Here is a 14,585-nt window from a genome sequence, read left to right as displayed (position 1 = left end):
TAATGAGTGTAATAACTTCTTGTATTTATCTTTTTATCATTATATAGTGTCTTTATGACCTTTAAATCTTGTCTGATATGAGTATTGTTACCTGTGCTTTCCTGTCATTCTGTTTGCATGAAATATCTTTTTCCATCCTCTCACTTTCCATCTTTGTGCATCCTTCACCCTAAAGTGGGTCTTTTGTAGGCAGCATACTGTAGGTTCTTGTTTTATTAGCCAGTCTGACACTCTTTTGACTGGAATATTTAGTTCACTAACATTTAAAGTAATTATTGATTGATATGTATTTATTGCCATTTTAAACCTTATTTTCCAGTTGATTTTGTATTTCTTCTTTGTTCCTCTTTTTCTTTTTGTTTTTCCTTTTGTGGTTTGATGGTTTTCTTTTGTATTATACTTGAGTTCTCTTTTGTTTGGTTTTTATGAATCTACTGTATGCTTTTGATTTGTTGCTACCCCTGTTTTTCAAGTATGTTAACCCACTACTATATACTTGCTTTACACTGATAGTCATATAGGCTTAAACACATTCTTGAAAAAAAAATCTACATTTTCTTACTCCCCTCCCCGACACCTTATGATTCTGATGTCCTCTTTTACATCTTCATGTTTATCCTTCTGCTGTTCATTGTAGTTATCATCACTTTCACACACACGAAAAAATTTTAATCTATGTACTGGCTTATTTAAGTGATTTACTTTCCAATTGTGATTTTCTCTTCCCTATAGATTCTTGCTTCTTTTCCATTTGGGAAGTTTTCAGCCATAATTTTTTCAAATAAACTTTCAATCCCCTTTTCTTTCTTCTCCTCTGGGATCTGTATTATGCATAGGTCGGGATGTTTTATATTACCCCATAGGTCTCATACACTGCTTTCATTTTTTTTCATTTGTCTTTCTGTCTGCTGTTCTGATTGGGTGATTTTCATTATTCTATCTTTCAGATCACTTATTCATTTTTCTGCATTATTTAGTTTGCTATTTATTGCCTTTAGTTCAGCTTTCATCTTGGCAAATGAGTTTTCTAATTTTAATTGGCTCCTCTTTATAGTTTCTAGTTCCTTGTTACAGTGATCTACATTTCTACTGATAGCCTTTCTTAATTCCTTCAGTATTTTTATTACCTCCTTTTTGAACTTGGGGTCTGGTAGATTGGAGAGGTCTGTTTCATTGTTTATTCTTTCAGGGAATTTCTCTTATTCTTTTAATTGGGAGTGGTTCCTCTGCTTCTTCATTATCCTTATATTTCTCTGACTCTATAAATTTAGGAGAAATAGTTATCTACTGTGGTCTTGAAGGGCTGTTCTTATATGGGAGCATCCCTGTGTGGCCTGCATGAGTCTAATGTTTTTGGTGCAAGGGCTTTTAGTATGGGTGCCTGCCATGTCTTTCCTCAGGTTGTGCTGGCTGTTATCCCCTTGATACAGGGTGTGATTGGTGTTGTAGTGACCAGAGCCTGCGCTGGATGTTGAGCGGGGCCTCCTCTTTGCTCTGTGGTTGTCAAAGCCCTGTCAGGAACAGGGTCTCTCCCAAGTTGTTGGAGTAGAAGCCCCCAGATCTGTTTGTGAGCTGCAGTGTGGGGTAGGTGGGACTGGAGCACTTCCACTGGGAGAGGAGTCACTGAGTATTCCTCCGCAGGAGCTGTCCACCAGGAAGTACGTTCTGTGTTGTTGTCCGGCACCCGTTGTGCATGCTCACAAAGTACACTGTTGTTGACACTGCCTTCAGGCCCACCTCAGCTGTGGGAATGTAGGACCAGGTGTCCTCAGGCACTGTGCTCACAAAGTCACCAGCACAGATCCACTGGCACAGATCTACTTATGTCAGGCACTGGGACCCACCATAGTCACGAGTAGTTGTGCACCTGGACCCACCATGGGAGCTACAGTATCAGTGCAGACCCTGGCCCTGGCTCCATGAGTGCCTGCCCACAAAGCTCACAGCTGCTAACTCCAGACCCACTCCAACCACAGGAGCACCAGTAATCTGCTCTGATGTCCTGCTAATAACAATGAGCTTACAAAGGCACCTCAGCGTAAATCCACTTAAGTTGCAAAGCCGTCAGACATGGCTCAAATTTCAGCCCTGCTTCCAAAGTCATGTGGCCCCTGGGGACCTGCTCAGATTTCAGCCCCGCTTCCATGTGTGGGCAACCCTCCCGTGCTTGCACACTCCCAGAGCTCATACAGGCAGAGCCATACCCACTGCAAGCACGCTGAGAATGAGGCTCCTATCGTGGGGCCCCACCTCTCCCTTTGCATGCATGTTAACCATGGGGCTTCTAAAGTGGACCTGGGCTCTGTCCTGCACACACTCCCAGTTGTGGACTGGCCAACACTCCAGCCCCTTCAGGCTATCTCCATGCAGCCAACCCCAGTCCTCTCCCAAGGTCTGTCCTCTGAAGCCCGAGTTTCAGCACCCAGCCCCCACGTGCACCATCAGATACATGTCTCCATCTGGGGAGTACAGCAAGGTGGCTAGGATTGTCTGTGTTGGTCTCTCTCTGTTCTGCCTGCCGCAAGCCAGCTGCTGTACTCTCCCCTGAGCCTTTGAAGCTCTAACCTTGCCAGTTAGAGTACTCTTGGTTGTAAGTTTTTTTCTTTCAGCACTTTGAATATATCATGCCAGTCCCTTCTGGCCTGTAAAGTTTCTGCTTAAAAATCAGCTGACAACCTTATGGGGGATTCCTTTTTACATAACTAGTTCCTGTGTGTGTGTGTGTGTGTGTGCGCGCGCGCGCACGCACACACGTCAATGATTTTAAGATCCTCTTTATTTTTAACTTTTAACATTTAATTATATTGTGTCTTTATGTGGGCCTCTTTGGATTCATCTTGTTTGGAACTCCTCCTGGGCTTCCTGGACTTGCATGCCTGTTTCCTTCACCAGGTTATGGAAGTTTTCAGCCATTATTTCTTCAAATAGGTTTTCTGTCCCTTTCTCTCTCTCTTCTCCTTCAAGGACCCCTATAATGCCAATGATAGTATGCTTGATGTTATCTGAGGGATCCCTTAAACTATCCTCATTTTTTAAAATCCTTTGTTCTTTTTGCTGTTTTGATTGGATAATTTCTACTACCTTGTCTTCCAGATTGCTGATCCATTCTTTTACATTCTCTAATCTGCTTTTGATTCCCTCTAGTGCATTTTTCATTTCAGTTATTGTATTCTTCAGTTCTGACTGGATCTTATATTTTCTATCACTTTGAGATCTTACTGAGTTCATCCACTCTTGTCCCAAGTTTGGAGATTCTTTATGACTATTACTTTGAACTCTATCTGGTAAATTGCTTATCTCTGCTTCATATAGTTTTCTTTCCCCGAGGTTTGGTCTTAGCTTTCATTAGGAAGATATTCCTTTGTCTCCTCTGTGTTTGCCTAACTCTGTGTTTGTTTCTGTGTATGAGGTATATCAGCTACACCTTCAGCCAAGTGCTCCGGGGGTATCCCCTTGTGTGGATGTGTGGGTGTGCCCTCCTGTTTTGGTTGGACCACAATTACTGCAGGCACACTGGTAGGTGGGATTGGTCCCCAGGCCAGCTGACTGTAAAGCCTGGCCATGACTGCTGTGGGCAGGCATAGCCTATCTTTAATTAATTCAGTATTCAATCACATACAAATACACCGTTTTTAAGCATAGTGAAAATTACATAATCATTGCAAGAACAAATTCTAAATTTTCATTAACTAGAATGAATAAACTAGGCCAATACAGTAGTCACTAGCCACACATAGCCACTGAGCACCTGAATTGTGGCTAATCCAAATTGAGATGTACTCAAAGCATGAAATACACACTGGATTTCAAAGACTCAATTTTTTAAAAACGTAAATGTAATGATAATATTTTTGATAAACTGAGATAAATAGAATATATTAATTTCATTTCTTTTTACTTTTTTAATGTGACTGCTAGAAAATTTTATACATAGGAGACTCATATTTCTATTGGACAGAGCTACACTAGAATATCTCGAGACTACCTCTTCCAATATGAAGAGAGTCAGAAATAAAGATATAAACCAGTTATAAAATAATGATTATTTCTCTTAAATATCTGGTGTTAGAGGTATCTTAAGGCTAATATATTTTTAAACCTTTTTTTTCCCCACTAACCACTGCCACTAATTTTTTGAACCAGAAACCAGAGTTTCCTCTTATTAATATAATATATAGCATCCTAACTATTCTAGTGGAGTGGGTAGAATTATTTCAACAACACAAATCACAACAGAGGTGGTTAAAAGTAAAGAAATCATTAAGAAAGCAATTTATGTCATGGAGATAAAAACAAAAACCAAGGGTGGGCAGCTAAAGTGTGAGAATAGTTTGGAAAGGGCTGGGGATTGGGGGTTGAACACAAATCCTCCCCTGGCTTTGTGGTATGTAATCCTGGGACTTCAAGAAAATAACTTTTCCATATAGTGAGATTACTGAGAAGAATATGATACAAAGCAACAAGGGTTTTTTATTTTCCAAAGGATCTCAACATGAAGTTATGGCCACTGCAGGCATCAATTTTTACGAAGCTCCCCATCAGAGTCAACTCCAAATGTGTCAGTGCAGGCCACAGCTCTGCAGTATTTCCACTAAGTAGCAGCTTGAAGAGCCAGCCCATTAATGGTACAGCTCCCAGTAAGACCTTCTTATCACTGTTGTGTCTCTGTCACCATAAACTTTTAAACAGTAGGTCTGAGCCAATTCAATTAACTCTGTGATAATTCTACCAAGAAAACAGATTAACATTTGAGTTAGGATCATCCTTTCCTCATAAGGAAAATGGTGTTTTTAAAAATATAACATATATTCAAACCTATAAATATATAATTGAACAGACGATCTAAAACCAACTTGAACAATACCACATAGCTCATCTAAATATTTCAAAAGGAAAACATATACAATGCAGCCTTTACTTTTCTCACATACTATGAATAAGCTAAATATTTTACACTCTGTGTTGGCTTAATACTTTTAATTTTTTTTTCAAATGTTCTTATGTTCTCTAAGATTTCCCTGAATGTTTCCTTTTCACTCTTATATTATTTGAGCAGGAGGGAAAGGAGCAAGTGATTCTTTGACCTCTAAACAGAAATGACCTTATGTTTTAGTGACTATACTGATCTTTTCCTATGCTTATATAACCATCATTCTGTCTTTGCATCTAATAATGTCATGTTGTTTAACAACTGTACTTTTAAATTTAATACATTTTAATATTTGATAAAAGAAACATCACCTTTACTCTTCTTTTTAAAAATGTTGCCTAGTACCATTCATTTATCCTTCCATATGAATTTTAGAATCATTCTGTAAAGTTCTCAAAATGTAACAGTCAACAAATTATGTGGATAACCATTTGGAAAAAAACAAATATAGATTCCTATCAAATTCCTTATACCAAAATAATTTTCAGATCAAATATATTAAGAAGAAATTATAAAGCATTAGAAGAAATCTTGGCTTAGTAAGGATTTATAGTATGACAACAAAGATAAAAACCTTAAAGAAAAAACTAATAGAATTAAGCCATTCTAAACAATTGTTTATAAAACAATTGTATTTCCATAAAAATTACTAAGCAGAATTAAGGTAAACTGGGAAAACACACACAAGTGCAATGAAACCGCAAAGAGTTAATATATTTAATGTAGGAAGAGCTCTTTCAAAATAGTAAAATATAAATATACTTAAAAAAATGAGCAAAGAATTTAAATGAAGTTGTGGCCACCTCTGTTGGAGGACAGGTCTCTAAGTTGATTGTGTAATAGATAATGCACTTTCTCAATGGCTCTCTGGTCATTATTAACACGTCTTCCCTCCTCCCCACAAAGACATAAGGTCATTTCTGTCCTTCAAATTTGAACAGCTAATAAATCAGAGAATCCAAGGGGTATGTTCTATTTCCCAGGAATGACTGACACTTTGGTGCTGGGGTTTTATGGGGGGAGGGGGTAGTTTTTGTTTAGCTTGTGTGGGATTGTGTGTGAGGGGAAGTTTTGATTGTTTTTTTTTTTCTTTTCCTTTGTGAGCTGTTGACGACTGAAGTAGAACAAGTATGCCTTTGGGTAAAGAGAGGGATTTCTCAACCCACTGTCAGACTATTGGAGAAACCCTTTCAGCTGCTTTCCAGATGTACCTAAATTCAGTCAGATATTTTGAATTAAGAAACCTGAAGTCCTGACAGATCATACACTCCAAGGAAATACATCAGGGACAGATAATTGGCTGAAAACACTGACGCTTCAACGTGACACATTTTTATAGAACATTTCTACCAGGGGGTACTGACTTGATTTCTCCTACAAGGACCACACTGCCTTTGTGTTTAATGTAATGCAATCTGTGTACCTTCTAATCATATATCTGCAAAAGTTTCTCATTTTTATAAAAAATCATGCCAGTAAGCTAGATGTTGAATGTATGTAAGCAGCATTTGGTAACTGTGCTAAGAGACTACAAAAGTGCATTATTGGTTTAAAAAAATTTTTTTTTTTGGGCTTCCCTGGTGGCGCAGTGGTTGAGAATCTGCCTGCCAACGCAGGGGACACGGGTTCGAGCCCTGGTCTGTGAAGATCCCACATGCCACAGAGCAACTGGGCCCGTGAGCCACAACTACTGAGCCTGAGCGTCTGGAGCCTCTGCTCCGCAACAAGAGAGGCCGCGATAGTGAGAGGCCCGCGCACCGCGATGAAGAGTGGCCCCCACTCGCCGCAACTGGAGAAAGCCCTCACACAGAAACGAAGACCCAACACAGCCAAAAATAAACATAATAAATAAATAATAAATAAAAATTTAAAAAAAAAAAAAATTTTTTTTTTTAGTTCTGATTTGGTTGGATAAGGTTTCATTATGACCTCTTCTGGGTCTCAGGCTCTAATGCTTGATTGAAATAGAAGAAAATATACTGGTTTTTGAAAATCAGTGTATTGTGACTTGAACTGCTCTACATTCTTCCACACAATATGTCAGAGTGATTAGTGCTTTGTACATTTAGACATTTTTATTTTATTGTTGTGAAAGAAAAAATATGCTGAATTTATAGAAAGCAAGTATTCTCCTAATTAACAAAGTTTAAAATATTATCTCTACTGATTAAAATTACAACAGATTTTGATAAATAAAATAACCAGAAAAAAAAAAGAGCAAAGAAAAGAACACAAATAATTTACAAAAGAATGGAAATAGCCATAAGTAGATGAAAAAAATGCTCAATCTCATTCATAATTAAAGAAATACAAATTAAAACAAATAATCAGACACCATTTTTTCCACCTATCAGATTGACAAAGACAAGGCTAAAAGTAGGAGAAATTTTAAAAAATAATAAAATAAATAATAGTGCCCAATACTGAGAGTGGCAGAAAATGGACAATATTGAGAAAGTGTGAGGAAATGGACATTCCCAAACACTGTTGGTGAAAGTGTGTATCAATGCACCTTTGAAGAGTACTTTGACAATATATATTAAAATCTTTAAGAATGTACGACTACTCTGATACAGCAATCTCACTTCTAGGGTCATTTCCTAAGAAAATAAATAGACATATACTCCTAAATATTTAAATAAGGATGTTCACCCATGCACTACTTATAAGAGTGAAAAAGTAAAAAAACTAAATGTTCCACAACAAAAGACTGGTTATATAAATTAAGACATTTAATGGCAGACTGAACTTCTATACAATCATTATGACTCACATTTGTTGACATGTCGTATTTAAAAAGGAAAATTTTTAACTTGTGAAAATTAAATAAAATATTGCATTATAAAGTGCTTAGCATACTGCTTGTCACATTGTAAGCATATAATTTACATTTTCACATTATGTTTTATGGAAAATTTCAAACGTATACAATATGGAAAGAGTAAGATGGTGAACCCCTATACATCACCTAACTTCAACAATTATCAACATTTTGCCATTCTTAGTAATTTTTTAAGTTTGCAACTATTCCTCTCTTCCCATACACACACATACAGTGTTTTTCCTACCAAATGTACATGAATGCAATGTACACGGCATACAAACACAGAAAAAGTCAGAAGAAATTTACATGCAAATGTTAACCATGGTAAATCTCTAAAGGATGGAATTATGAGTGATTTTATTTAATTCTCATTTCATCTACATTTTCTCATTTTTCTAAAATGAACATGTATTATGTCATTTTAATAGCTGACTAAAAGAAAAAAATCAAGCAAATATATGACTCAAAGAGTGAGAAGTTATTCTGAACTCCACTTTTTTTTTTTGGTCACGTGGCTTGAGGGATCTTAGTTCCCCGACCAGGGATTGAACTGCCCACAGCAGTGAAAGCACTGAGTCCTAACCACTGGACCACCAGGGAATTCCCTGAACTCCACTTTTAGATGATAAAAAATACAGAAGAAAAAACTTTACATCAAAAATTTTTTTCAAACTGGGGGGAAGTGTGGATGTTGATATCCATTTATCCAATCTGCAAGATTTTCTACCTTTATTGTTCAATGGTGATTCACATATCAACAAAATGCAATGTTTCAACCTTAACTGGAGTCCAAGACATTATTTCACACAACTCAGGAAATCTGAACAGACTAAATATTAAATTATTTAAGAAGTTATTTAGTCTGTTAATGTGACTCTGGTATGTTTATTTTTTTTAAGTCCTATCTGTTGGGAAATAAGACAATGTCTGTGATTTGCTCTGTAATATTTCAGCCAAAAGTAAAAAGTAGGGAAGGATGAAACAAATTAGACAAAATGAGTTGTTGCTCAGAGTCTTAGTCTTGCAAGCTGAAAAAGTTCTAGAGATTTGTTACACAACAAGGGGCATATAGTTAACACTACTGTACTCTTTAAAATGGTTAAGATGGTAAGTTTTAATGCTTTTTACCACAATTTTTTAAAAGACTGGCAAAATGATAACTATTATTGCTGAGTAATGAGTATACAGAAATTTATTTTAAAAAAATTTTTTAAATGAGGACCAAAAGGGAAAAAGAAATATAAGTAACATTTTTTACTTAATCAGAGCAGTTTTAGTTTAAAGAAAACTATCAGAAGGATAATTCTAATACCTTTAAGTAGGGAAAACAAACATTGGCTTTTTAAAGGCATCTTACTCTAGCCCCAGCTAAATTATAGTAAATAAAAATCTCATTTTTACTAACAATGAAGCTTTAATTATGCTGAGTAATCACAATAGTAATTTGAAAAAAGGATCTACAATCAACAATAAGCACACTACATAGATGAATAATTGAGAACTTAAAAACTAGGACTCAATTTTCTATTTTGCCAATCTGAAGTCTACAATATCTTATAGCTATTTATGTTTATACAGTGCTTTAGCATTCAGGCCAAAAACTGCTGGTCTAGACATCCAGGATTTTGCTGGCCCACTCTGGCTGCATAGCTTGCTGCAGCCTAGTAAGTAATTTTGTTCCTTGAGATTGCTGTGGGCCCCTCTTGCCATTCTGAGTAGACTCACTAACAGCAGAGCCATTTGTGGTAGCTTACTAGCCTGCTGATATTTCAGGGGGGATGATTAAAAGCCAATATATTACTGAGACTTAGAGCAGCAAATAATACAGATTGTTTCTTAAAAAAATTTTTTTTTAGAGCTTCTCTCTAGCTCTCTTAACTTCTCCAGTAATTCTCTCTTCTGTAAAACTGAGATAACTACCAACCTTGACAAATTATCATGGTATTAAACAGATAACATATAACTATATATTCTAGATAACTACTTTTAGAAGAAGCATTGACAGTGTCTAGCACACAGAAGATGGTCACAAATATTCATTACCCTCTACTTTCATTTCCCTTTTGTTCTTGGTTTTTAATTGAAAAAGCAAACAAACTGAATATGTTCTAAGAAGAAAGTTCCTAAATTAGGTCGCTAATTTTTTGTTTTGTTTAAGCCATTACTTTTTCATTAAAAAACAGTTTCTAGTAGTGTTCTAAGAAGTGTTTCTGTTGCCACAAAGATACTGCTTTTAGCTAGCGTGAATCTTTCAATATTTGTGTCCAAACAGGTGGACTGGCCGAAGCTCCCTGGCTGAGGGACCTCAGCCAAGGCACCCCGAACTATCAGAGATGGAACAAGACACAGACAGAAGTGGAACCAAGGCAAGAGCCAGAAGCAGCCAGAATAAGTAAGCCAGAGCCAGAAAGAAATGGAAAAGGAGACAGAGAGAGCAGAGGTAGAAAGAGAAAAGGAGACAGGGAGAGACCAAGATTAGGAGAGTGAAACAAATGTGAGTGTTGAGTGAGCATGAGAATGCAAGACAGCGACAGAGAGAGAGAGCAAGAAAGAGCACGAGTGAGGAGTTAGGAACCGCTGAGGAAAGCAGCAAGCAAGGGAGCAAGAGGGCGTGGGGACATGGGTGGACATGGTGAGCACATGCGCACTGCATTAAGCTAGCTCAAATTTAATCAAAACCTCTCTGCCTCCCATTATCCCAAAATGTCTTAAACTTACCTGAATTATCTCTGATTGTTCAGCCAGAGCCTTCCTTTGTGCCTCCAGAGAAGATACCTGTTGCTGATAAGTCAAGCGCTGCTTCTCCCAGTCCAGTGATTTCTGACGAAATTCCTGAAGAGGCAATTAAGGTACTTAACTTCTAAGTGCTTCCCCTTGCTGTCACTACTTTCCAGATTCACTTTTACTTTAATTTTTCCCCAGGTCCCTGGGTACACATGCACCTTTCTCCACAGCAGGAGCCCCATTACTCACTTAGCTGATAGAACTATAGAGTAATACTAAATTCCTTACATACTGTGCCTCTGGAGATCTGTCTTTCTAAATTTAACACCCTAATGGTGAAGAGTATGAAACACAGATGCTAGATACTGGATTCATGATTTTCAAAGATCTGCTGCCACCTAAGGGTTGCTAATAATTTTTCTAGTGATTTTTCAGAAAACTGATGCTAAGATAATGAAAATTTCAAAATATGATTACAGATATCCCTCACTGCCCAAATTCTTGACATCCAAACCCAGGAACTGAACGGATTCAACTAAATTTTCAGATAAATCCCTGGGCAGCCCAATTCTTATCAGTGTCTAAAACTCAGGAACCAAATAGATTCAGTTAACACAGTATCCTTTGATATCCAAATTTTTATTATCTCAACAGAACTGCAAAGACATGAATAACAAGAAATATCTGTATTAAATTTTAACAGATATCTGTAACCCAAAGCCAAACAGTTCAAAATTAATGATGGATCAATAGTAACTTCAAGTTGCATAATCAAAAAAATGAGCCCAGTATTTATGAAAATGAGGCAAACCAAAGGGAAAGGAAACTCAGTCTTTCCATCACTGTCCTCCAGGAGCCTCAACTCCAGAAGTCTCATGCTAGCTTAGGGTAATTACTGTTCACCAGCTGATACTCACTTATTCATTATTTCTACCATATACATGCCAGGTATTGTTCTAGGTGCTGGGGATACACTATTTAACAAAACAAAAATTCTAGCCCCACTCAGTTGGAGGGAGATAGGCAACACATTCATTGTACAGTACATTAGATAGTAATACAGTCACCCCTCAGTATCTGTGGGGGACTAGTTCCAGGCCTCTGCAGATTCTAAAATCCACAGATGCTCACGTCCCTTATATAAAATAGTGTATTATTCACATATAACCAATGCGCATCCTCCCATATACTTGAAATCATTTCTAGATTACTTATAATACCTAATACAATGTAAATGCTATGTAAATAGTTATAAATACGATGTAAATGCTGTGTAAATAGTTGCTTGCGCATGACAGATTCAAGGTTTGCTCTATGGAACTTTCTGGAATTTTTTTTCCCCAGAATATTTTAGATCCATGGTTGGTTGAATCCATGGATGCGGAACCCACAGATACAGAAGGCCAACTGTACCTGTTTTGGGGAAAATACAGCATGAAGTGCTCAGAGTTGGGGGCTGCAATTTTAAAAAGGAGTGGCCACACTGAGTAACATTTAAGTAAACACCAAGGGAGACAGGGATGAAGTTATACTATTCTGGGAAGAGGGAACAGCAAGTACAAGGCCTTGAAGTGGAAGCATCCTGGTATGTTCAAGGATGAGCAAGGAGGTTGGTGCGGCTGGAATAAGTGAGTAAAAGGAAAAAAAGGAAGGGAAAGGTCAGAGTTAACAGGCGGTGAGACTACGTAGGTCATTATGATAACTTAGTCTTTTGAGAGAAGCTACGGAAGGCTTATGTACAGGAGAGGACATGATTTGACTTACATTACAACAGACTCATTCTGGCTATTGTGCTGGGAAAAGAGAAATCAAGGGTGACTCCAAGGTTTTTAGGCTTGAGCAATCTGAGGAATGGAGTTGCCATTAACTGAAACAGAAATGGTGCTGGAAGATGGGAGAGAAAAAAATCAGGACCTTTATTTTGGACATGTCAAGTTTGAGACAGCTTTAGACATTGGAGATGTGAAACAGGAGGTTGCAAATTATTCTGTAGCAAAAAGGAGAGGTCAGGACTAGATATACAAATGTGGGAATTATCAACATATACACAATGCTTAAAACTATGAGACTGAATGATATCACCAAGGGAGTGGGCCTAGACAGAAAAAAGAAGAGTACAATGACACAACCGTAAGGTGTTCCAATGCTAAAAGGTTGGGGAACAAAAGAGACTGAGAAAGAGTGGCAAACAAGGTAGGAGAAAACCCAGGAAAGTGCAATCGTTCTCCAAGCCAACTCCAGAAAGAGTTGTAAGGAGGACGGAGACCAGCTGGGTCCAATGTTGCAGACAGGATGGGGAACATGAGGGCTGGCCACAGGCTTGAGTAATGGGGAAGTCACTGGTGACCTCCATGCAAATAGCTTCTGCAGAGAGAGGGGGCAAAAGCCTTACTGAGTGGGTGTAAGAAAAATGAAAGGAAAGGAACTGGAGACAAGTATAGGTACTTAAAGTAGTTTACTTATAAAATGAAGGAGAAAAATGGGGCAGTATCCAGAGGATGAAGAGAGAGGTCAAGAAAGGATATTTAAGAGGGGGGAAGTTTGCATGTTGGTGGAAAATATCCAGGAGGGAGGAAAAACCTGAAGATGCAGAAGAGAGGAGCATTTCTAGAATGATGTTGTGGGTAGGGAATAGGGAGAGCATGGACAGTCCCTCCAGCAGGAAGGCAGAGTATGTGGGTGCAGTTGCAAATAGGCAGGTAGACACAAGGTTGGAAGTTTGTGAAAATTATCTTCTATTTTCTCAATGAAATAGAAAGAAAGATCATCCCCAAAAGTGAGGATGTGGGGCAAAGTGTTGAAAATTCAAGAAAAGAGAAAGTATGAAACAGTCATTATGGAAAGTAGGAGAGTGAGGGGAAATATAATATGATTCTGGGCAGCATGAGGACCCATTTGAGGTGAGTGACCATGAATTTAAAATGAGGCCAGTCAGCACGATTATATTTTTCTCCAGCCATGGTCTGCCACACACGACAGGTAGAAAGTGGGGAGAAAGCTGGATTTAACGAGAGTTACAGTTTTGCCAAGCAAAGGCGACGAAGTAAGAGAGAGCACAGAATTGAAGGGGACTATAAGGAAGTGTAACCATGGGATGGAAGCTGGGTAAGGACTGGTAACTGAGGACACAAGGTAGAGACAGAGTGGTGACAAGTGGCAGGATCCAAGCACTTTAAGGGATGGGGGTCAGGTGAGTATAAAGCATCAGGAGCCAGAGGGAGAGAGCTGAAAAGACAGGGATGGTAGTTGGAGAATGTGATGCTTAAAAATGTGATTCTAGGAGGGTTGCAAGTATTGGTAATGATAACACCTAAGAAATGGCAATGGGAAAAGGGAGAAGAGACAGATAGGAGATCAAAATATCTGTGGAGAAAAGAACACCAAGGAACTCAAAGACCACAGTATTATAAGCATCATCCCTGTGGATACTGAAATCCTCAAGAATTACGGTAAGAGCAAGGTTGGAGAGAATGACAGTGAACTGGGAGCTGAAGTCTTTGAACAGGGGAGTAACCAGGGATCAGAAGATGACTAACTTTGGCTGTATGTACACTGGTTGGTGGTATATGCTGATGACATGAAAATCAAAGATGGAGTTTCTTGTTGGTGGGAATGTAAATTGATACAGCCACTATGGAGAACAGTATGGAGGTTCCTTAAAAAGCTAAAAATAGAACTACCATATGACCCAGCAATCCCATTACTGGGCATATACCCTGAGAAAACCATAATCCAAAAAGAGTCATGTACCAAAATGTTCATTGCCAGCACTATTTACAATAGCCAGGACATGGAAGCAACCTAAGTGTCCATCGACAGATGAATGGATAAAGAAGATGTGGCACATATATACAAGGGAATATTACTCAGCCATAAAAAGGAACGAAACTGAGTTATTTGTAGTGAGGTGGATGGACCTAGAGACTGTCACACAGAGTGAAGTAAGTCAGAAAGAGAAAAACAAATACTGTATGCTAACACATATATATGGAATCTAAAAAAAGAAAAAAAAATGGTCAGAAGAACCTAGGGGCAAGACAGGAATAAAGATGCAGACCTACTAGAGAATGAACCTGAGGACACGGGGAGGGGGAAGGGTAAGCTGGG

At 38.1% G+C, this 14,585-nt stretch overlaps 1 protein-coding gene across 13 annotated transcripts in view; it reads right to left on the bottom strand.

Moving 5' to 3' along the window:
• CEP63 (centrosomal protein 63) overlaps positions 1-14,585 on the bottom strand; it is an 81,972-nt gene that overhangs the window by 32,707 nt on the left and 34,680 nt on the right. For all 13 annotated transcript variants that reach the window (XM_036850286.1, XM_036850284.1, XM_036850282.1 and 10 more), the window contains one exon: positions 10,473-10,586. In XM_036850286.1, coding sequence (XP_036706181.1) covers positions 10,473-10,586 — 114 coding nt within the window. The remainder of the gene's footprint in view (positions 1-10,472; positions 10,587-14,585) is intronic.

Source organism: Balaenoptera musculus, chromosome 4, assembly GCF_009873245.2.
Source record: "Balaenoptera musculus isolate JJ_BM4_2016_0621 chromosome 4, mBalMus1.pri.v3, whole genome shotgun sequence".
NCBI classification, from domain to species: Eukaryota; Metazoa; Chordata; class Mammalia; order Artiodactyla; family Balaenopteridae; genus Balaenoptera; species Balaenoptera musculus.
This window is presented reverse-complemented; position numbering and strand designations above follow the sequence as displayed.